The sequence below is a fragment of the Leptodactylus fuscus genome, chromosome 2 (genome assembly GCF_031893055.1).
Source record: "Leptodactylus fuscus isolate aLepFus1 chromosome 2, aLepFus1.hap2, whole genome shotgun sequence".
NCBI lineage: Eukaryota > Metazoa > Chordata > Amphibia > Anura > Leptodactylidae > Leptodactylus > Leptodactylus fuscus.
This window is the reverse complement of record NC_134266.1, coordinates 119,423,734-119,448,816: the sequence shown is the minus strand read 5'-3', so window position 1 is coordinate 119,448,816 and position 25,083 is coordinate 119,423,734. Positions and strand designations below refer to the sequence as shown.

Below are 25,083 nucleotides of genomic sequence, written 5' to 3'. Positions count from 1 at the left end.
TTTACATCTAGAAATAACAGACTCTGCTTTGTCAGCAAAATTGCAATTAGCTGAACTGATTGTCCTGCCAGTAAGTGACATCACTTGTCCTATCTCATAGGTTCGTGGTTATAGCAACACTGTGTAAATAATAGGAGAAATAAGTTCACATAGCAGGAAAACAAAGCAGCATTTCTAAAGCAATATATTTAGGAAAAGTCTTCAATTTACAAAAGCTACCAGTATAGATAGGAGATGGGACAACCCCTTTAATGTATTTGGTAACTCTTAACATATGGGATGAAGCCTGTTGCTCTAATATGGGAATAAATATAGCATTCTGCTGGATGTAGTAGAAGTCCTTAGACCTGATTTCCAGTGTAGACTACTTTATTACCGGTTAAAAAACGGTCTTTAAGTAGTGAGTTTTACACTTCAAAATAAAGAGAACCAGGTCTAAAAAAAAATGAGGAATTGATATAGAAAGTATATTAGAAAATTGTACTTTTTATTATACAAACAATAACATTAGTCTCTCAATATTGGTCTGAAAGTGAATAGTCTGTGAGCTTTAAGGAAGCCGGCTTGACTTTTCATTTAGATTCATGATGGCTTGTGAACAGAATCCAGAAAAGTCAGAATACATAATTTAGTAGCTTATGCTCTATGCTGAGAACTGACTGGACTGTAATTCAATTTATCATATACTGCAGGGTGACTATAAATGTGATTGGGGAGAGTCACTCAAAATATAACTTCATTATATATTCCCAAAATAATATATTACCATAAAAGAACCATTATATCTCAGAAAGCGGGAACAGATGCTGTTATAAGGGGTTATCCAAGTTCAGGAAAATGGATCTGGTACTGAGTACTGTGCCTGGTACTGAGCTACTACAATACCAGACTCAGCCTCTGGATAGGAGTGGCACTGTTTCTGCAACATAAGAAGAAGGTACTTTTAGTCATCATAACAACATCTCTACAATAACGGTAATGTAGGAGATTTGTTTTGTCACTTATAAAGTGTTTGAAATGATATAACCTTCTTGCAAAATGCACCTTTTTCAATACAAAGTAATAAAAATAACATAAAGAAAGATACTGTGAAGAAAGAACAGTGTCACTCAAATGTAAGAAAAAGTCTGATCTCTGAAAGTTTACAGTTATGACGGAGAGCTTCCCACTTGTGTACTGTATCACAGATATCATTTCCTAACAGATGTCACTGTCACACAGTTTCCTGATCCTGGCTGCTTTTCCTCTTGCCTGCACTTCAATGAATTTCAAACAGTGTGTAAATTAGACCGTGGGAGTTGTGAGGATAGCGAGTGACAGGGGAAGCATGTCTGATATTAATCTGTATTAGGGATTCATGGTTGCACAAATAGAATCTGGAAAGGGTCTACTATTTTCATTTCATTAAGTGGGAATCATAGGATTTTGTATTTTAACTCTTCAACTGCTTGCTCGATATTTAGTAGAATAGAATGAATGGTAGAAATGATAACATTTTCAAGACAATAGGCATAGCAGTTGTTATATCCTCTCATAGTCAAGGTGCAGTTAGTGACAATGTCAAAGGATGGAGGAAATTGTACACGAGAGAGACAATGGAGATGAACATATTTAAAAGCATTCATGTCTTGATCACATATGCTGATTGTGGTCATGATGGAAGAAGCCCTCTGTCCAGGTTTGTTACGGGACCCCTGGGTTATGTCTTACAGTCTTGGAAATATTCTTTAACCACTGGAATATTTTTAGAATGAAAATGAGGATCATCAGCAGAACTGTAAGTTGCAAATATGAGCATGTCGACCAATATTGCAATATCGATGGGCGCCAATGAACATGCTGTTGTTTGATAGAGAAACTTTCTGTTCAGCAGTGTTACTTTATACACAGATGGAAGTGCATATCTAAGTGTATTGAATGTTACTAGTAGGCATTACTAAGTTACTGCATGAGAGGAAACTGAGATTTCTCTAGTGAGCATTTTCTCTGAATGTTAAATCTTACTGTCTTTAAAAAAAAAAAAAAAAATGCCGGATCATTTAGTCAGACTGCTGACTTGCAGAGTTATATTCGCTACCTTGTCAGTATGTGGCATGGCAAAATAATCTCTTGTTCAGCTTTTTTGAGAAAAGCAGGCCTACATTTTGAGAAAAGAGAACTTGTATTTACTCGTGATTTTTCTTTTTTATTTCAGAGAGAAATGCAAATGATTTCTATTAATTAACTATAAATTATGTAAAATGTGGACACTTGTATATGTATGTGGCATTTTCATGTAACGTAATTGTTCCTGGTTTCAGTATTTCTGTACTTTCACCAGCCTGTCTTATTTGTTGCACAATTACAGTATGAATTAATATCCTCCGTATGTCCCACCTATGTTGTTTGGTGGCACTTTTGTGATTTTATGCAATGTTTTTTGTCAGTTGTTTTTTTATTGTAAAAATGAGAAAAAAAGACGAACAATGATGTTGTAAACATGGTAAAAATAAGGATCGGACTACATGTTGACTATTTGTAGCCCTACTCATCAGTTTTATTGAGTGACTTCAGCAGTCCACAAGACTGCATAGAAATTGATATTTTCCTGCGTACTGCATCTGTAGCTCAATAGCTGCGCTATAGAAAGTCTTCATGTAACTTAGGCCTAAGACCAATACTTATGTGATTTCTTGGTTTGCACAGTTAGATCGACTTGTGTTTCTTTTGGCTTGTCTCTAGCAATATATATACATATACAGTATATATATATATATATATATATATATATATATATATATATATATATAATATTTTTTTAAAATATGTAAGACACTTGGAGAAAAACCACAAACACTTTATATGTTGCATGCATGTTGTTCATTTACATTCTGAAGTTTACACACAGAAATCAAAATACAGATGTCTATCAATTATTGTATTCTAACTTTGGATTGACCATTGTATTCATGTTTAGATGGGTGACTTAGGACAGTCATTTTATGTGTTTGCGCTAGGCTTTTATCTTGATTGGAAATGTATTTTGTGTATTGTAGTGCTGTGGGCAGTGACTGTTCATTATAAATGCTGGGAGTTTTATCTATAAATGTATATACAACACTTGTAGAACACAAACACAGTCAATATCATGTACCAATCTGCCTGAATGGTTACAGCTACAGAAAGAAAGGCTTGTTCTACCTGAGATGAAATGCATAGTCATTCCTTACTAATTGTCCAAATGATCATTTGCCCCTGTTTAGCAATGCCTGATAAGTAAACAGTTATTATTTAAAAGCTCCATATAATAAACCGGCATCCTTACCCTCAATATAATATAAAATGCTAATCCCCATCTAATAAATATCAAGAAAGCCCCAGCTGTGGACACAGATCCAGCGGCCTCGGCTATGCATGACGTACCAAGAGTCTCAACACAAGACATTGGGTGCCTGGACCTTCGGCAAGATTTAAAGAGGAGCTTCCCGATCAGGGCTGCCAGGAGGGGCCACCATGCTCATATCCCCCATCCCAGTAAGAGGGAAGGGTCCTCCTTTCTTGCATGTTGTGCAGGATGGTGGGTGAGCTGGAAGGCATCAAAGCTGATCCAGGTAAGCTCAACAGACTTCAATATAATGCATTGTACTAAGGGACATATCTGTAGTTTTAGCAAAGCCAGGAGAGAATTAATGCATCAGCTGAAAACTTCCCCATCGATTTTTGAAGACTTTGTAACTTGAAACAATTGTTTTCTTGCCTGAAAAAAAGCCAGGTTGCCCATAGTGGTTTCCTACAATGAAAACCACATTAATCGCAATAAATATATATTTAGATAAATTACACACTCCATGGTATCCTGTTAAAGTGAGATAGATTAGTGAAGGGTTCTTCATTGCCCTGTTAAGGTAGCATGACCTTATTTAATGATGACATACATTAAAATACGGTAGAATATATATTCACCATAATTTAGCTGCATTGATGTTTTTCTCTCAGCTCTAGCACTGAGTATCAGTCATGACGACAGCCACCCAATCCAACACTGCTTCTCCAGGCAACCCTCTTCTTTAGCTTCTGCTGAAGGTCCTGCACCCTGAAATCCATAGCCGAGGCCCATACTCCCTATTTTTTTTTACTTTCTGGATTCTGTAGGCTACAGCAGGGGCTAAAGGCAGAGCAGTCCAAGCAACTGCATGGGGAAAAACTCTGTATCAAATCTAGATCATGCCAGGAACACTACAGTGCACTTCATCACAAGGACTATAGAAGACTCATTCGTGGTCACCATGAAATAGGTGGTTGAAAGTGGGTTCAAGCTAAAAAATGATTCATAGTAAATTAAATAAGAAAAATATGTATTTCTTTGATGGTAATTGTACTTCCAAGCATGCTTACAGGCAATCAATGGGATGTCTGACCCATGCTTTAAAAATCCTATTTACCCCATTAAAAAAAAAAAAAAAAAAATTCTTGGGGTATTATTCATTCTTCACAATACAGTCGTATTTCCCCATGCAGAATAATTATATTTTGAGCGCTTACAAACACAGTTTTTTTAAATTATTTTTAATACTATAAAAACATGTTTATTTCACTAGACTGAAATTTTATACACAGACTTTAGGCAGAAAGGTTATGTTAGTATGTTGAGCGCAATACATTACACATTTTAGTTTTTAGGAGATCTTTCCATGTGCTATTTGGTTCACAAACTTTTCTGCTTTATTCCCACAGCATCATCCCTGCCAAATCAGAGGTCCCCCATGAGATCAGCTTTGTCACCACCTCAAAGAAGTGGTACATTAGTAACATATAGTACTACATCAGTAGAAGGAGATACAGAAGACCAAGAACTAGAAAGCAGACGATGTCAAGGAATGATTATTAATCCTTACCTTGAACACTGGTCCCCAACAAAGGAAGAAGTACGGGTGTCTCTTACTGTAGGGAGACAGATAAAACAGTCCTTCAGACGTGTGTCTCCAGGGCCACTAGCCTCTTCAACTGAAGACCCTCTCTGCTATCTTTCTGCACACACAGGTTGGGGGGATGAGAGCGACTCAGATATTCCACCATCTGACAGGGTCCCTGAGTCGGCAGAATCTACCCAGTCTGAGAGAGATGGAGGCAGTCAGCAAACAGAGATTGGCTCTTTGCCAGGTGGAATGGTTTGGCCTTTAATGCAGGAACACAGAAAAGATAATAATGGAGAAGAAGACCACCAACTTGCTTCATCTCAACGCAGTGAGCATAGTTGTAATGAATCCCTTCTGTCCTCTGAGTATCCTGAAGGTGACCAGGCCTCTAGTGCTACAATGCCAAGAAGACTTGGACGCCCTCGGGCTAAGGATGACAGAAGAGCTCGTTGGAGAGCTAGTCTTCATCGCCTTTTACAACTAGAGAAATTGAGAGACCAATTATACCGTCAAGAATTGGCTTTAAAAGAAGAAGAAATGACGCGACAGAGGGAAGAGAGAGCAAGAGATAGGGAGCTTCATCGTCAGCTACTTGGCGTGCTAGGTGACATCCGAGATGAACTTAGAAAAAGAAGGCAAGAGAGAGCGATTGCCCAAGAAGGACAGGGTCCAGAAGGCAGGGGAACACCATGCAGTGGCACTGCAACTACTACTAGAAGGGCTCGTGGAGGACTAACACGTCCAAGAGGGACTCGTATTTCTTCAGTCTCAGCCACTTTGCCCTGTTCTTTTGCTCAGTTCTTTCTTCAGGATCCAAGAACTGGGTCTTCTATGCCAAGCACCATGGCCAGGGGTAGTAGTGAGAACCCTACCTGGGCAGGAAGCCGACTCATTGGCCCTCTGCGCAGGAGAGGACAACCTCGGGGCCGTCCTCGTGTTCACCCCAAACCAGTCATGGGGGATACCCATGGATAGATTAAGTACTGGCCTTTTTCATGTTTTACAACAATAAAGAAGGTGTTGAAAATCATGTGTCTTTTTTATTGCTGTAACTATTCCTTTATTTACACAAACATATGATTGCATATCATTTTAAATGAAGGTTCAAAAGAAAATTTGAAGCCTACCATCTATTAAGGCCAGGTTAGACTTATGAAATACCATTACATATCCCCTTTATGGTTGCCCACTCTGTAGGTAGGCCTCTAGCTCTATTGGAAACACAGATATGGCTTTTTGTGGCAAATGCCTTTTGTTGACTTGAAAGACATAGTTCTACTACATCAGTTTCTTCACAGAATGTAGCCTAAACTAAAATATGTAAAAAGATGTTATAATCACATCTGGATAAAATACAGATAAAAAATAATTGTGTATCTTGGCCAGAGTTATGCTCCAATTTTGGGGCTCTAAGATTGACCTAGAATCTATTATTATTATTATTATTATTATTATTATTATTATTATTATTATTATTATGCAGTTCATAAATATATTAACATCATGATTATTAATGAGCTGATACATAAAAAATACTGTTTCACAGAGTTATCTATTTATCTTTACTAGTTTATAACAATACCACTTGAATAAGGAAATTCTTATCACCCTTAAAATCTCGGATTCCACCAAAAAAGACCAACACTGGAAGTTTCCTGTTTCCTGACATTTTTTGTAGTCCATATCATGTAAAAACTTGTTCTTTAAAGGGTGAACAAATTGGACACATATGTACAAAATACATTCAAAGACAAATAATTTTATATTCATAATTCCCTATGACACATGAAAATATGAATACATTGTAAAACTTGTCAGAGAAATATTCAGTTACTACCAGTTTAAAGAGGACCTTTCATGTCCTCAGGCACATGCGGTACATTTTATATACCACTAGAAAGTCGACAGTGCGCTTTCCCGTTATGTACCCTGGGGAAGAGCTATCGGTGTTGTTACCGATAGCGCTTCACTGTCAGAAGAGCGTTCCTGACAGTCTAACTGGAAACACACCTCCTGACAGTACTGTGTGTAGCGCTATACTGCGAGGGGGCATTCCTTACCGCCCATCGATGACGCTGAGCAGTGGGGAACGCCCCCCCCTTCTCCTGGCAGTACTCATCCACAGACTAGTACTGGGAATACTATTCCTAGCTCTCATAACTAACAGAGCTTTATAACTTTACAGATATCTCCTTCTAATACACTCCATGTGTTTTCTCCTCTTTACTTACATAAACACTGATTGCCTGTGTATGTGAACCTTCCCCCTCCTCATGCAGATTCTACCTTGGGTTCTCTCCTCCCTCACTACTCACGGATACCATATGTTATTCCTCCCCTCCCCTGCAGACTCTGTCATGGGTGTATTTCTCACTCTGTATTACAGCCAGCTCGGTTGAACCAGATAGATAAGGTCAGTCCTGAGCTCACAGCAGCCTGGAGCAATGTGCTATTGGCAACTATGTCAGTAGCAGCAACAGGCAGTCATGTACAGTTGATGGCAAAACTCTACAAGCAACACAATGGACATTATCAATGAAGAATATTTACAACGTTTCTTAATTTTACATTAATGAAGCACATAGATAATAAAGCTTTAATTTATAATAGATGCAACAATGCCCTGTGAGATTCATCATATAGTGGATACCAACAGTACCCAGTGGATCTCATTAACTTACAGTGGGTTCCATTGGATTCCAGTGTTCTGTTTTGTGCAGTATGCAGCATTATTTTCTCATCAGATATGCAGGAATCTGTAATAGGTTTGTGAGACCAGATGTGAGCAGGTTACTGAACATTTTCAGAGACTACATGCAGGGAAAGTGGATCGGTAGCCAACTGTTGGTGAAGAAGATGCTACTTTCCTCTATCAAGATGTATTACAAGTTTTACTGCTAATTTATGCCAAAAAAAAATACAACAGAGTTATGCTTTAAATTATAAGGGTTTAGTTTATGTTTTAATCAGCAGAAAAATCTAATAGTGGAAAAAGTTGAAATCAAAAGGTTACGAGTTGATAGCAGTGTTTATACAATGCAATTATATAAAACTGAGATTACATGTTCTATATTTTAAAAACTTTTTAGGCTGAGGCCCCATGTTGCGAATATGCAATGCTTTGGCTACGGTGAAACATCATGGCAGAAAACGCTATGTATTACAGTACTTGAAAAGTGGATAGGTATAATAGGGATGAAAAAACAAACAAACATAATGCGCTTTGCCTGTGGTCTTCTATGCAGAACTTTTTGGGTGCCGCTCACTACTTGGGGCCTTAGCCTAAGGGTAAGTTCACACGGAGTTTTTAGATCAGGGTTTGAGGCCGTAATCACCCCAAAACCCTGACCAAAAAGACAGCTCCCATTGAAATCAATGGGAGCTGCTCAGGTCTTTGTTCGGGGAGCCATTTCTTCTGGCTCCCGGGAAAAAAAGAAGCAACATGCTCATTCTTCAGGCCGAGTCGCCTCGCGATTCGGCCTGAAGACACACCCTCCTCCGGACTAGGCCCATTCATTGGGACTAAACCAAAGCAGAGTGTGCGGTTGGATGCCGCTGCAGTGCATCGGCTTTCAGTCGCGGCTACCCAGTATTTGGATCAGAACCTAAGGCAGTATCTGCCTCAGGTTCCGATCCAATGTGTGAAGTTACCCTTACCCACAAAAGCACATAGCTGTTATCAAGACTGTGGCAGCTATTACAATTCTGCCTACAAAATGTGGGTGAGATTTTGTGTGAGTGCCAAAACATACAAGCTTGGCCTGAGGTATCCTCGCTTATACATTTCTGATTTCATAAATGTTTTTGTGATATTTTAATATCTATGTATTGTGGTTTCAGTTAAACCATTCGTGCGGGCAGTGCACAGCAAGCACACTGAACCCATTATAGTCTATGGGGTCAGGGTGCTTTTATAGCACAGCGCTTGCAATTGCGTTTGTATTCCGTTCGGGAGGGGGGGGGTCTCCATGCGGACTCTAACCGGACAGAATACAAAAGCAGATGTGAACGAGGGCATAAGACTTGCAAAGTAAATTTGTGGAAGAGATTGTCATATAGTTTGCATATAATAATTCTTGCTGAATCAACAAAGAGAAAGTTTCAGTATTTATACCACATTTACTGTTTGAAAAGCTTCTGAACAATGAATTGCTAATTAAAACCATAAGCTTCTAACAAGATGGTCTGAATCAATAAGTATTGTGAAAGGGAAATGAGCTGGGGAAATCTCAATACGTTGACCTTTGTGAATGGTTTAGAAGCTGAAAGATTAGCATACAGCTGCAGATCTTTCCTCCAATCGTCATCCCCAGTGAGTACAAGGCCATTCATATACCGGCTGAGGCCCTTGTAAGCAAATGTTAATTACAATTATCTGTGGCATCAACAGTGTCCTTCACCAATCTGTAGCTGTGTAATATCTTTTTTACATATTGTGAATAGCCAAATCGCCATTATTAAAAATTGCACCACAAAATTTTATTATTTTCTGCAGAAAATGAGTTCATTGTTTTATATGTACCGTATTTTTCGGACTATAAGACGCACTTTTTTCCCAAAAAATTTTGGGGGAAAAGAAAGGTGCGTCTTATAGTCCGAATGTGGCGCCTGGCACCCGCCGTAATAGAGAGGCGGATGCCGGCAAGGGATAGACGCCGGGGCCTGAGACATCGCTGCGCTCCTCTGCTCTGCATGAAGCCAGCAGCGGCGATTCTATTCCGCTCCTCCGTCCCCCCGCCACTGGCTTCATGCAGGGCAGAGGAGCGCAGCGATGTCTCAGGCCCCGGCACCTGTGATGGCGTCTATCCCTCGCCGGCATCCGCCTCTCTAGTACAGCGGATGCCGGGTCTGTAGTCTGTATCAGCGGCCCCTTCTCCCCCGTACCTGTGAAGTTGCAGGCCGGCTCCTGCGCAGCGATACCGCAGGAGCCGACCTGTTCGGGTGAGAGCCGGGAGCCTAATGAAGGCTCCCAGGCCTGTCACTGCTGTATTAGTATTGCGGCTGGGTCTATGACCAGTCGTAATACTAATAGACAGAATGTCTATTAGTGGGACTTGCAATCAAGTGACCGCAGGTTCAAGCCCCCGGGGGGGGAATAAAATAGTAAAAAAAAAAAAAAAAAGCTTTAAAAATATATAATAAAATAAAAATATGAAATAAATAAAAGTTCTAAATCAGCTAATGTCCCTAGAATATATATATAAAAGTAGAAAATCATATATCATAAACCACCGGGTTTTTTTTCAATACAAGGTGATTAAGCAATAGATAGTCCCCAAAATGGTATAACTAAAAAGTACTTCTGGCCCCGCAAAAAAAAAAACACTCTATGCGTCCCCGTACAGCTGCAGGGTCACCTGTCAATGTGGCCTTGCAGCTGTTGCAAAACTACAACTCCCATATATTAAATATTTTACCATTTTTTGCTTCCAAATTTTGTTTCCCTATTTTCCTCCTCTAAAACCTAGGTGCGTCTTATAGTCCGAAAAATACGGTAAATATGTAATATATATATATATATATATATATATATATATATATATATATATATATACAGTATATGAACATGTGTTACATCTGTATATATTTATTTATTTATTTTCTGAGCAATACAGTGTTACTTCTTTGTTCACTTTAAACACTTTAAATGGTGATGGTGCATTAAACTCTCCATCTGGACACATTTGGAGCAGCTTTCTTGTACTTTGGTAATTGTTTTTTATTACAAAATTCAGGTCCATTTTGTCTGCAGCCTGCATGTATTCCAATAAATTTATCTGATGTCTCAAACTCCATCATCTCTTGTGATCAAATATATCAAATCAAGTTGATCAGCTTTCATTTAATATTAATTAGGCTAAGGTCTCACACAAAACGTACCGTAGCAAAAAAACAATGCAAAAAAAGAGATGGTGAAGCACTTTTTTTCCCCAGTTTTTCATTGAATCTTTGCAGAGTTTTCCTCTACTGACTTTCTGCCCTTAGGGAGCCTGCACACGGAGTTACATAAAACTCGTTCAGAATGAGTGGCGTTAAAACAGATCCCATTGATTTCTATGGGTGCTGGCATACACGCACTCCCCATTAAAATAAATGGGAGGCTTTTTTACCTATTGCTTTCAATTTGATACATATGCCGACACCCATTCAAGTCAATGGGATCTGTTTTAACGCCTCTCACTCTGAGTTTACGTTCAGAATGAGCGGAGCGTTTACTCTGTGTGAAGGCTCCTTTAGGGTCAGTTCAAACTGAGTTTTTTGCAGGTGGATTTTGAAGCGGAATCTGCCTCAAAATCCGCCTGAAAAATCACCTTCCATTCATTTCAATGGGAGTCACTCGCAGTTTTTTTCTGCGAGTGATTTTTTTTTCAGTTAACATTAAAAAAAAAAAAGCAAAATGACCTATCTTCTGGCAGATACCGCGGAGGATTCCATGATGCACTGCATCAGCATCCCATTGCGGCTAGCTGTGCGAAAAAGTCGAAATTTCCTATTCCTTTTCCACCGTGTGAACGGGGCATTATTATTCCTATATTTAAAATGCCAGTGTAATTGACAAGCTGTGACTTAAAAAAAAGCAGGTGTTTTAGAAAAGACAGCTTTTTCGCTGCAGATTTTTTTCTGAAATGTGTGGATGGGGTTAGCTTGAATCCCATTTATTTTCAGGTATTGTAAATTGCAACGTGCGGCTTCAGCCTTGAGGTTCAGCATATGAGAGGTCACAGGAGGTGCTGGAGATTGACTTGTCAGACAACCAGACTGGCAAATTTAGCACAGAATGACATTCTGCAATCTGTTATATATTGGAATACATACAGGCTGCAGTGTAAAAACGTACATTCCACAAACTGTCGTGTGGACAGTATAATGTTTTTGTTTTTTCTTAACCATTAGGGAGCCTTCACACGGAGTTTACGCTCCGCTCATTCTGAATGTAAACTCGTTCAGAATGAGCGGCGTAAAAAATAGATCCCATTGACTTGAATGGGTGCCAGCGTATCACATTGAAAGCAATATGTAAAAAATCCTCCCATTGATTTCAATGGGGTGCGCACGTAAGCCGGCACCCATTCAAGTCAATGGGAACTGTTTTTTATGCCGCTCACTCTGAGTTTACGTTCAGAATGAGCGGAGAGTAAACTCCGTGTGAAGGCTCCCTTAAGCAGTTAAACCTACTAACCCAGTTGAAAGTGATAGAACTAGATCTTCTAAAAGAAAAACATCTCTGTAGAAAGTTAAATAATTGACCTGCAAGAACTATCTCATTTTAATGTACCTTCCACCTCTTAAACAAATTGCTTGGCATCTCAGGGGACACAAGAAGAATTTGATAAATCATGTATATCATTTGTGAGCTGGATAATTCATCCATTTGTTTGCGTCCACTCAGCAGTTGGGGCCCACAGCACAATTAGAAAATGTACTACAGAATGTAGGAAGCAATGGGATCACTGCAAATATTATGCTGTACAAGCTTATTTTATAACATAGTAGTAATCCTACATGTGTCTAAAAAGATGGAACAGCTGTCTTAAAATATGTCAACCTAACAAAAATGCAAGTCAACAAGAAGTAGAGCAAATGAGGCTGCACCAAAAGGAAGGTCTCCCATGTGGAGGATGCAACGCTACTCAATAGACTGAACCAATCTCCTTATCTATAATTCATATCACCGGAAGAAACAGCTGCAGTATTTATAAGGAGTAAGGCTTGAGAAAGGTTCTGTGAGACAGAAAATCATGTTTAAAGTGGTTTGGTAAAATAAACAATTTTTAACACTTCTTGTGGATGGAAACTAGCAATTTACAGGCTATAACAAGAAATAGCTGTTTTTACTGAAAATAACAGTGCAGACCACAACTTTACTTTCTATACAACGAAGAGATGAGTTAATAAAACTTAGCAATTTTGACCACTTGCCATAGTCCCTGTGTTGCATAGAGGATGGTTAGGGTGCTATGGATGGATTTGTGGGCGAGCGTAATAAGTTTACATTGTGCTCTGTGAAGGATGGTTAGCCAGTGACTGGCACAAGGTGGAGGCATCAGGTAGAAAAGGGCAGATTCTGGAGATATTCTTAAGGTGCAAGTAAAATGAGCAGGCAAATGACTGAATGAATAAGAGGTCAGAGTAAAATACAACCTAGAGACAGAGGGCATTCTGCCTTGGTGTGATATCACGGGATAAGATATATAACTAGGTGTCATCAGTAGAGATGAGCGAACAGTGTTCTATCGAACACATGTTCGATCGGATATCAGGGTGTTCGCCATGTTCGAATCGAATCGAACACCACGTGGTAAAGTGCGCCAAAATTCGATTCCCCTCCCACCTTCCCTGGCGCCTTTTTTGCACCAATAACAGCGCAGGGGAGGTGGGACAGGAACTACGACACCGGGGGCATTGAAAAAAATTGGAAAAAGTCATTGGCTGCCGAAATCAGGTGACCTCCATTTTAGACGAATAGTGGATTTCAAATCCGGGTCATATGAGAATGTGAACTTTGTGACTATGAGACAGGGATAGCTGTACAGGCAGGGATAGCTAGGGATAACCTTTATTTAGGGGGGAATGTTATTAAAAATAACTTTTTGGGGCTCTATCGGGTGTGTAATTGTGATTTTTGTGAGATAAACTTTTTCCCATAGGGATGCATTGGCCAGCGCTGATTGGCCGAATTCCGTACTCTGGCCAATCAGTGCTGGCCAATGCATTCTATTAGCTTGATGAAGCAGAGTGTGCACAAGGGTTCAAGCGCACCCTCGGCTCTGATGTAGGAGAGCCGAGGGTGCACTTGAACCCTTGTGCACCCTCAGCTCTGCTACATCAGAGCCGAGGGTGCGCTTGAACCCTTGTGCACACTCTGCTTCATCAAGCTAATAGAATGCATTGGCCAGCGCTGATTGGCCAATGTATTCTATTAGCCTGATGAAGTAGAGCTGAATGTGTGTGCTAAGCACACACATTCAGCTCTACTTCATCGGGCTAATAGAATGCATTGGCCAGCGCTGATTGGCCAGAGTACGGAACTCGACCAATCAGCGCTGGCTCTGCTGGAGGAGGCGGAGTCTAAGATCGCTCCACACCAGTCTCCATTCAGGTCCGACCTTAGACTCCGCCTCCTCCGGCAGAGCCAGCGCTGATTGGCCGAAGGCTGGCCAATGCATTCCTATGCGAATGCAGACTTAGCAGTGCTGAGTCAGTTTTGCTCAACTACACATCTGATGCACACTCGGCACTGCTACATCAGATGTAGCAATCTGATGTAGCAGAGCCGAGGGTGCACTAGAACCCCTGTGCAAACTCAGTTCACGCTAATAGAATGCATTGGCCAGCGCTGATTGGCCAATGCATTCTATTAGCCCGATGAAGTAGAGCTGAATGTGTGTGCTAAGCACACACATTCAGCACTGCTTCATCACGCCAATACAATGCATTAGCCAGTGCTGATTGGCCAGAGTACGGAATTCGGCCAATCAGCGCTGGCTCTGCTGGAGGAGGCGGAGTCTAATGTCGGACCTGAATGGAGACTGGTGTGGAGCGATCTTAGACTCCGCCTCCTCCAGCAGAGCCAGCGCTGATTGGTCGAGTTCCGTACTCTGGCCAATCAGCGCTGGCCAATGCATTCTATTAGCCCGATGAAGTAGAGCTGAATGTGTGTGCTTAGCACACACATTCAGCTCTACTTCATCAGGCTAATAGAATACATTGGCCAATCAGCGCTGGCCAATGCATTCTATTAGCTTGATGAAGCAGAGTGTGCACAAGGGTTCAAGCGCACCCTCGGCTCTGATGTAGCAGAGCTGAGGGTGCACAAGGGTTCAAGTGCACCCTCGGCTCTCCTACATCAGAGCCGAGGGTGCGCTTGAACCCTTGTGCAGCCTCAGCTCTGCTACATCAGAGCCGAGGGTGCGCTTGAACCCTTGTGCACACTCTGCTTCATCAAGCTAATAGAATGCATTGGCCAGCGCTGATTGGCCAGAGTACGGAATTCGGCCAATCAGCGCTGGCTCTGCTGGAGGAGGCGGAGTCTAAGATCGCTCCACACCAGTCTCCATTCAGGTCCGACCTTAGACTCCGCCTCCTCCAGCAGAGCCAGCGCTGATTGGCCGAATTCCGTACTCTGGCCAATCAGCACTGGCTAATGCATTGTATTGGCGTGATGAAGCAGTGCTGAATGTGTGTGCTTAGCACACACATTCAGCTCTACTTCATCGGGCTAATAGAATGCATTGGCCAATCAGCGCTGGCCAATGCATTCTATTAGCGTGAACTGAGTTTGCACAGGGGTTCTAGTGCACCCTCGGCTCTGCTACATCAGATTGCTACATCTGATGTAGCAGTGCCGAGTGTGCATCAGATGTGTAGTTGAGCAAAACTGACTCAGCACTGCTAAGTCTGCATTCGCATAGGAATGCATTGGCCAGCCTTCGGCCAATCAGCGCTGGCTCTGCCGGAGGAGGCGGAGTCTAAGGTCGGACCTGAATGGAGACTGGTGTGGAGCTATCTTAGACTCCGCCTCCTCCAGCAGAGCCAGCGCTGATTGGTCGAGTTCCGTACTCTGGCCAATCAGCACTGGCCAATGCATTTCTATGGGGAAAAGTTAGCTTGCGAAAATCGCAAACTGACAGGGATTTCCATGAAATAAAGTGACTTTTATGCCCCCAGACATGCTTCCCCTGCTGTCCCAGTGTCATTCCAGGGTGTTGGTATCATTTCCTGGGGTGTCATAGTGGACTTGGTGACCCTCCAGACACGAATTTGGGTTTCCCCCTTAACGAGTTTATGTTCCCCATAGACTATAATGGGGTTCGAAACCCATTCGAACACTCGAACAGTGAGCGGCTGTTCGAATCGAATTTCGAACCTCGAACATTTTAGTGTTCGCTCATCTCTAGTCATCAGCATAAAGATAGAACTGAAAGCCAAATCTGACGCTGGTTTGTGCAATAGGGACTGTGTAAAGAGAAAAGAGGAGGAACCTAGCACCAAGCCCTGAGGAACCCCAACAACAAGGTGAAGAAGAGAAGAAGTAACATCAGTGAATGATACACTATACAGAATGATAGGAGGAGAACCAAAACAGAGCAATGTACTTGAGGACAATAGAGTTTAGCATACTGAGGAGGAGTTGATGGTCTATAGCAGGGGTAGGCAACCTTTTTTGTTCGGCATGCCAATTTAAATTAAAAAATCAAAGATGAGGTCCTCGGAGTGCCGGGCAATAATTGTAAAGCTGACGACACCTACACTAAAGTCATATAGCACAAACCACAACATAGGGGTGCTGTCATACTGCGCTCCCAGCCACATGCGCTTACCGCTATTTGCCTGGATACACATGTTCTTTTCCTTTAGAAGCAATGTAAGTACATGCGTAACCCACAATTAGTGGTAATGTATGTGACTGGGAGCAGAGTAAGGTCATACCTGTAAAGAGCTGACACACAATGTACCTGTATGCTCCATCCAGTCCTTGGCCGTTAGTAACTTCAGTTTTCTGTAAGGGAGCGTTCACACTACTGTCGGTGTCCGACAGCTAGTGTCCGTTCAAAATCTTGTGCGGATATTAGTATCGGACACTAGCTGTGTCCGTGAGATTTTGCATTGATTTAAACGGACACCGGGTGCGTTCTTTTACTGTTCGTGGGTGTCCTTAAGTGTCCGTTCCCAAAGATGTCCGACTTTTCAAGCGGACAGCAAAACCCGACATGTAGGTTTTTCTGTCTGCTTGAAAAGTCGGACATCTTTGGGAACGGACACTTAAGGACACCCATGAACACTAAACGAACGCACCCGATGTCCATTTAAATCAATGCAAAATGTCACAGACACAGCTAGTGTCCGCACAAGATTTTGAACAAACATTAGCAGTGGACACTAGCTGTCGGATACCGACGGTAGTGTGAACACTCCCTAAGTGAAACGCAGATTAATTTGTCACTTTTAGTTCCTGGCGGTGCAGTAACAGCAAAACCCCAGCCAGGAATTAATGGGTGTCACACTTTCAACAAAGTGGCCGCACTGGTGCCCAGGAACTGGATTTGGCTATAATTGCATCTAGTTACAGTGTCACCACCCAATAGAATCACACTAAGGCTGAGGCCCCACATTACAAAAATGCAGCTTTTTTATTGCAGATTTAGCTGCGTTTTTTTCGTCAAAGCCAAGAATGGCTAGAAAAGGAACGGGAAATATATAGGAAGCTTCTTATATGTCTCCCTCCTGCTCAATCTACTCCTGGCTTCGGCTCAAAAAAACCCAGCAAAATCTGCAACGAAAAAAAGCTGTTTCTGCAACGTGGGGCTTTAGCCTAAGGCCCCCACGTTGTTGGAACGCAGCTTTTTTTGTTACATATTTTGCTGTGTTTTTCTGAGCCTAAGCCAGGAGTGGATTGAGCAGAAGGGAAACGTGTAAGAAGTTTCCTATATATTTCCCATTCCTTCTGTACCCATTTTTAGCTTTGGTTGAAATAAACCGCATCAAAATCTGCAACAAAAATGCTGCATTTCTGCAATGTGGGGCCTCAGCCTTACGCCTCGTGCATACAAGTGGCACGCATGTGGTTTTCACTGACCTATACATTAAAAATGAATTGACAGGGCTGCAAATGCAGACAGATATAGGGGATGTATAGGACACATATGGGACCTGCTCAATAGTTTTCAGCTCTTCAATTTAGCCCGGATACACAGTCACAAAAAGAATGGCTGTATATATGGGTCAATTGAAATATATAGGTCTGTACTTTATCCACAGTTGTAGATAGAGAGTCTGGTCATGTGCATTGCAGGTTAACTCAATGTGCCTCATATTAATAGCAGTTAACCCCATCATGTCCCTCACATTAACCCCCTGTGTGCTTTACGTAAGGGGCACTGATATGTGAGACATATGGAGGTAATAAGTGATTATCTTCATTATATAGGTCCTTTATTAGTACCTCCATATGTCTCACATTACAGATCAGTAACCCTTATGTGAGCAACACAGGGGTTAACATACCTCCAGACTTTTGAAGAACTGAAAGAGGGACAAAATGTGCGGCGCGCGTAGCGCGCCGCGGCATATTTAGCCCCACCCACTTTTGAGTTGACTCCGCCCACTCGTTAATTTTTCATGTGCCCGCACACAGTATAATCCTCTTACAGTCACCTGTAAATTATATGTCCCCCCTCTATCTCTCCCCCAGTTTCATATACACCCTTCATCTGCCCCCAGTTTCATGTCCCTCTTCCATCTCTGCCCCCAGATTCATGTCCCTCCATCTCTGCCCCCAGATTCATGTCCTCTCCATCTCTGCCCCCAGATTCATGTCCCCACATCTCTGCCCCCAGATTCATGTCCCACATCTCTGCCCTCAGATTCATGTCCCTCCATCTCTGCCCCCAGATTCATGTCCCCCATCTCTGCCCCCAGATTCATGTCCCCCATCTCTGCCCCCAGATTCATGACCCCCATCTCTTCCCTCAGATTCATGTCCTCTCCATCTCTGCCCCCAGATTCATGTCCCCCATCTCTGCCCCCAGTTTCATGTCCACTCCATCTCTGCCCCCAGATTCATGTCCCTCCATATCTGCCCCCAGATTCATGTCCCACATCTCTGCCCCCCGATTCATGTCCTCTCCATCTCTGCCCCCAGATTCATGTCTTCTCCATCTCTGCTCCCAGTGTCATGCCGTCCTCTCCATCTCTGCCCCCAGTGTCATGCCGTCCTCTCCTTCATCTGCCCCCAGATTCACGTTCCACCTCCACATTAAACTTACCTTCTCCTCCGCTCCCTCGCCGCTCTCTGCCCGCCTCTCTCACTGACATATGCGGCTGAAGGAAGGAGCTGACACAGGTCAGCTCCTCGCTTCGCCGCTGCCCGCCTCTCTCCCTGACACATGCGGCTGAAGCTGCTCGCGTGCTCGCTTCGCCGCTGCGTCTCTCTCTCGCTGACACATGCGGCTGAAGCGAGGAGCTGACCTGTGTCAGCTCCTCGCTTCGCCGCTGCCGCCGGCTCCTGGCTTGTACATCGCGTCTACAAGCCAGGAGCCGGCGGCAGCAGCGAAGCGAGGAGCTGACACAGGTCAGCTCCTCGCTTCAGCCGCATGTGTCAGCGAGAGAGAGACGCAGCGGCGAAGCGAGCACGCGATCAGCTTCAGCCGCATGTGTCAGGGAGAGAGGCGGGCAGCGTCGAAGCGAGGAGCTGACCTGTGTCAGCTCCTTGCTTCAGCCGCATATGTGTTCAACTCAGATCTGCGTCCTTTGGACGCAGATCTGAGTTGAAATCGGGACATACCTCCCTCCAACCGGGACCGCGGGACATGTCACCCAAATCGGGACTGTCCCGCGGAAATCGGGACGGTTGGGAGGTATGGGTTAATGTGAATAACATGATGGGGTTAACAGCTATTAATGTGAGGCACATGGAGTTACTAAAACTAAAGTAATAACACCAAATGCCTGACATTATAAGAATAGTTAGTAACACACACGTACCTGGTGTTTTTACTTTCACTTTGCTTCCTCTCCTCTTCAGGGCTGCAGACGGCAGGAGCTCCTCCTCACATGTAGCAGCAGGTCCAGGGAGCCCTTATCCTGTGCAGTGAGAGGCTCACCTCTGATTGGTGGGCAGTGAGAGAAGGGGGCGTGTCCTACACCGCAGCTCTAACAGAGCACTGAAGGGACGCTCTCTCTCAATTTTGTGTATGAAAGCTGCGGGCTGGCTGCCGTGCCAGCAAAATATGCCTCGTGTGCCAGTCTTGGCACGCGTGCCAGGGGTTGCCGACCCCTGGTCTATAGTGTCAAAAACTGCTAAAATTGCCAAACGAATAAGAAGAGAATAGTTGCCTTTACGCTAGGTTCACACTAGCATTCGGGTCTCTGTTCTATGGTTTCCATCTTCTGCATGCAGAAGATGGAAACCTGTCAGAGCGGGTCCGCCCCTGAGTGGCGGTGAGCATTTTATGCTCTCCGCCGCGAAACCAATTTTTTTAAAATCGGAAACAGAGTACTGTATGTCCGACTCTGATTTTTTAAAAAAAACGGTTTCGCGACGGAGAGCATAAAACGCTCTCGGCCAGACATCTTTCAAACCGGTATGAAAGAGTCCTGCAGGTTTCCATCTCCTGCCTCTGTTTTGTGCAGGAAATGGAAACCTGCAGAATGGAGAACAGGCGCAGATGTGAACGAGCCCTGAGATTAACTCTGCAGTTACACTAGCATTCAGGGACCCTGCCCCCCATACCATTTAAAATATGCAAAGAGAAAAGTCCTGCAAGCAGGACTTATTTCTCTACCAATTTCTGGTGGAAACCCAACAGAACCCATAATAGCTTTTTAAGCGGACAGGGTTTCTCAAAATAGACCCTAAGAACATATACCAGAATGCTAGTGTGAACCTTGCATTAGCTGTCTGTGGATAATTGGAGATTTTTTAAGGGCCATTTGCACAATTGATTTGTAAGCATTGGTGAAACTGATTTGAATTGAATGTTATAAACCAAGTAGACAAATGGTCTACAAACTGAGAAAATTCAGGACTGTATCAGAAACTAATAGAGATACAGTTTGTCAGCCTTGTTATCACTATTTTCAAAACAAAAACATTTGTATGACTGTGTGGTTGAGCCATATGGCTGACTTAACGTGGGTGTATTTGGTCTGTGAAATACAGGTGGGATGTCAGCCATATTTCCCAGAGCACGCACTAAGCCAGGACCCAGACTCCTAGTAACATTATCATCTATGGAACTACTATTGTGTACAGAAAACTGGATTACAGTACAGCACAGTAGTCTTGAGTAGAAGCAGGGACTCTGTGCATCACAGCTAACTATAATGCTCGGGGTACAGGTCCCAGCTTAGTTGTGGGTCAGTGTTCAGATGATATTGGCCAATTGCATGGAAATCACAAGATCCTCCATTACCAGAGCAAATTACCACTGCCTGTAGCTGAACAAAAAGGAGGACACCGCTGGCCATTAGTCATAACCCCAGCCAATGGGGCAGCACACAAAAATTTACCCAGCACAGGAAGTTTAGACCTAATCCAAAAGCTCTCATGCAGGTGCTGTGAAAGTGCCATTGAAGGAAATTGAAGACTTTTGCCATATCCAAAAAAGCCAGTGAGTCTCTTAGTTAAGTTAATGGATTTTACTTAAGTTAATGGAGGTGGACTTACCCAGCAAGAGGCTGGATTAGTCTGATTGGATGATGACCAGAATAACCTTATTAAAATGTATACCAAGCATATTCCAAAGTATTGTGCAAACACAATTGAGGAGTGAAATGGGTTAGTAAGAGCCACAATCTTTCACTTTTTAAATACTTTAGCAACATGTGAGGCCAATACCACATGATTGGATATAGGACCATAAATTCAAAACCACAAAAAGAGAGCATCCATATCCAAATAATAAAATATAGCTTTTTATTGATATCCAAAAGGTAAAATCATTTGTATAGATATAAATTATTGCACAATTACATAACACGAAAGAACATATAGGGGAACCATATAGGTTTCAACTTGTGAAATACAAAACCTCTCAACATCAACGTTGGCAGGGGCGAAACGTACGTCGGACATTCTTTCCTGGTGTGATGGTGAGGTGACACATTTGAACAAGTTCTTTACACTTTATGGGTTTGTTTGTGGAGTAGATTAGGAGAGGTGGGATTGGTATCAGGTCAGGTGATTATCCTGCAGTTATTGATGTTGAGAGGTTTTGTATTTCACAAGTTTAACTGTTATGTGCATTTAATAAGTGAATGACCCTGACACTATACTTCTGGTATACCCTAAAAAATATATGCTCCTCACCAAACCTGTGATGTATTACTATCATCTTTGTGTTACAGTGTGACCTTCCCTCACATCATCAAGGTTTTTGCTGGCACTTGAAACCTATATGGTTCCCCTATATGTTCTTTTGTGTTATGTAATTGTGCAATAATTTATATATATACAAATGATTTTACCTTTTGGATATCAATAAAAAGCATTATTTTATTATTTGGATATGGATGCTCTCTTTTTGTGGTTTTGAACTTTTTAAATACTGTGACATCCAACACAAAAAATAAATACAGTAGGTTTTTTTCAATGTTTTTTTACTCATGTAATATATGTGTATTATATGAAAAGAATCTTTCTGGAAATCAAGGAAGTCAACTATTGTTGTCTGATGTGTTATTTGGTCAAATCTTATATGGTTTTACTTTTACAGCTAAATGTATTTTGATTATTCAAAATCAAAAGAAAAGAGGAATTGCACCTGCGCTCCCTTTTCAGACCCCTTTTTCTAACAATGTTCTCTACTTAAAGAGGACCTTTCACCATTTTGCCCATAGGCAGTTCTATATACTTCCGGAAAGCTGACAGTGCACTGAATTCAGTGCACTGCGATCTCTGCTCGCAGTACTCGTCCATAGGCAAGCATTATCAAGGAGGGAGGGGGCGTTCCTCCTGGCTCTCACAGCACAGCGCGATAGGCTGTGCTGTGAAGAAGGACGTCTCTGGCTAACTGTCAGAAATGCCCTTCTGACCATAGAAGAGCTACGGTACCGGACTGTAAGCTCTTCACACCGAGCACAGATTGGGAAAGCCGACAGTGCGCTGAATTCAGCGCACTGTCAGCTTTCCGGCAGTATATAAAACTGCCTGTGTGCAAAATGGTGAAAGGTCCTCTTTAATATATATTCATATGATGGATTTTAGAAACACAGCATTAATATTTCTGTTCTACCTGGTGCATCCTAGAATGTGGAAACAGCAATACTGATGCTAGGTGTCTAAAATCCATCATATGAACCCTTATATAATAGAGAACATTATTTTTTTTTAATTTTGGTCTGAAAAGGGAGCACAAGAGGAATTCCTCCTTTCTTTTGCTTTTGTGTGTATTATTAGACTCGTTCTTCATCTTTTGCTGCACCCACTTGGTATCGGTAAACCAATTAGTTACTTGCGTCGGAGTTGTTTTGTTGCTTTTTTATGTTTTGATTACTGCTTGTTTTCTAATATTCCATGTGGTTTCGTAGGTTTACTAACAAAACTATGAGGCAAATAACAAGCAATAATTAAATATTTAGAATGTAAGTGAAAACGCCGGCAGCACTGACAGGTGTGGAGCCAGCCAGTCATATGGTATGTCCTTATATGTGCTTATTTTGACTTTTCATTGCATGGTTTTACTATTTACTATGTTCAGTGAAAACTGAGTATAAATAGCTTATTAACAACATTAGGTCAGATTCACATTGATGTATTTAATCCAATCAATATTAACTGGATATTCCCCATAACTCCCAAACTGAACACTAAGCTGCTAAATTACTCCAGCAAGTAATGGATGCTATTTACTCACGAATCCCCGCTCCTGTCCATGGCTGCCTCCACTTCCCCTTCAGTCTCCATGATTCATGATCCATGATGCAGTTTAGAGTCAGTAAAACTAACTTAGTAAAAAACTCACATTATGCAGTAAAGGCTTCTGGGAAAGTCGGGCATGATGTTCAGGGTGCTTCCCATAGAGAGCAGCATAACAGAGACAGTCTCCCTGTTTACATCTTGGGAGACAGATTTGCATATTCCTCCCATAACATTATGTGAGACACACAGGGCCCCGCAGGGCTGAAGGGGAAGTGCATGCTACCACAGGCAGGAATGAAGATTAGTAAGTGAATAGCGGCCGTTACCGTTATAAGCAGGCAAACATGCTGAAGGATATACATTAGTTCTAATCTTAATTAGGTTTTTTTTGTGCGTTTTTTACATGTGTAAAAACTGTCATTGAAGTCAACAGGAGTCTGATTTTTACACTTGTATTCTTTACACATGTATTTTGCCAAAATGAGCGCGCGTTTACTCCGTGTTCACGGGCCCTAAGGCGTCCCACTTGACCCTTTATGCCAATGATGTCATTTTGTTTGTTCAGGATTGCTACATTGTTCCTCTCCTGCCATGTGTTAAGCCATAAGCCAAAGATTTGGAACCCTCTTCCACTCTCCATAGTATATAAACCTAATAAAGATTATTATGCTTCCTAAACTAATGTATATCCTTCAGCATATTTGCCTGCTTATAACGGTAACGGCCGCTATTCACTTACTAATCTTCATTCCTGCCTGTGGCAGCATGCGCTTCCCCTTCAGCCCTGCGGGGGCCCTGTGTGTCTCACCTGACCTTATGGGATGAATATGCAAATCTGTCTCCCAAGATGTAAACAGGGAGACAGTGCCTCTGTTATGCTGCCCTCTATGGGAAGCACCCTGAACATCATGTCCGACTTTCCCAGAAGCCTTTACTGCATAAGGGTGAGTTCACACTACGTAAACGGCAGCTTATTCTGAGCGTAAGACACGTTCAGAATCAGCGGCGTATAAAGCAGTTCCATTCATTTCTATGGGAGCCGGCATACGAGTGCTCACCATAGAAATGAATGGGCTGCTTTTTTCACTACGAGCACTCCCATTGAAGTGAATGCGATATGCTGGCGTGTACGGCTAGCTCTGCTCATGCCGAGCCGTACACGCGGGCACTTCCCATTCACTTCAATGGGAGCACTCGTAGTGAAAAAAGCAGCCCATTCATTTCTATGGGGAGCGCTCGTATGCCGGCTCCCATAGAAATGAATGGAACTGCTTTATACACCGCTGATTCTAAATGTGTTTTACGCTCAGAATAAGCTGCCGTTTACGTAGTGTGAACTCACCCTAATGTGGGGTTTTTACAAAGTTAGTTTTACTGACTCTAAACTGCATCATGGATCATGAATCATGGAGACTGAAGGGGAAGTGGAGGCAGCCATGGACAGGAGCGGGGATTCGTGAGTAAATAGCAGCCGTTACTTGCTGGAGTAATTTAGTAGGTAGTGGGCCTATTAATAAAAAAAAAAAAAAAAAAGTAGCAACCCAATTGGGGTCTATTCACATGTCCATTTTTTCACTGACCGTTTTTAATGCCCATCAAAAAAACTGACATGCTTTATCTTTCTCCATTTTATCACACACAAACCCAATTGAAACCAATAGATCAGTTTTTAACTAATGTAAAATTAGATTGATACTGTATCTATTTTATGTCCTTTAAAACATGAATCAGTGGATTGGGTCAAAAAAGAAAGAACAATGAAATTTAGACGACACACAATGTTACAGATGTAAAATGTCAGTTTAAAATGGAGATGTATGGCCATTT

The 25,083-nt window shown here is 42.2% G+C and overlaps 1 protein-coding gene across 6 annotated transcripts in view; it reads left to right on the top strand.

The window, feature by feature from the left end:
- Window positions 1–25,083, top strand: part of DLGAP3 (DLG associated protein 3) — a 335,981-nt gene that overhangs the window by 262,653 nt on the left and 48,245 nt on the right. The window contains exon 8 of one of the 6 annotated variants that reach the window (XM_075264488.1): window positions 4,714–5,878. The exons of the other annotated variants lie outside the window; for them this stretch is intronic. Coding sequence (XP_075120589.1) covers window positions 4,714–5,870 — 1,157 coding nt within the window. The 3' untranslated portion in view covers window positions 5,871–5,878. Of the gene's footprint in view, window positions 1–4,713; window positions 5,879–25,083 lie in introns of those variants that run through there. 6 annotated transcript variants of the gene reach the window in all.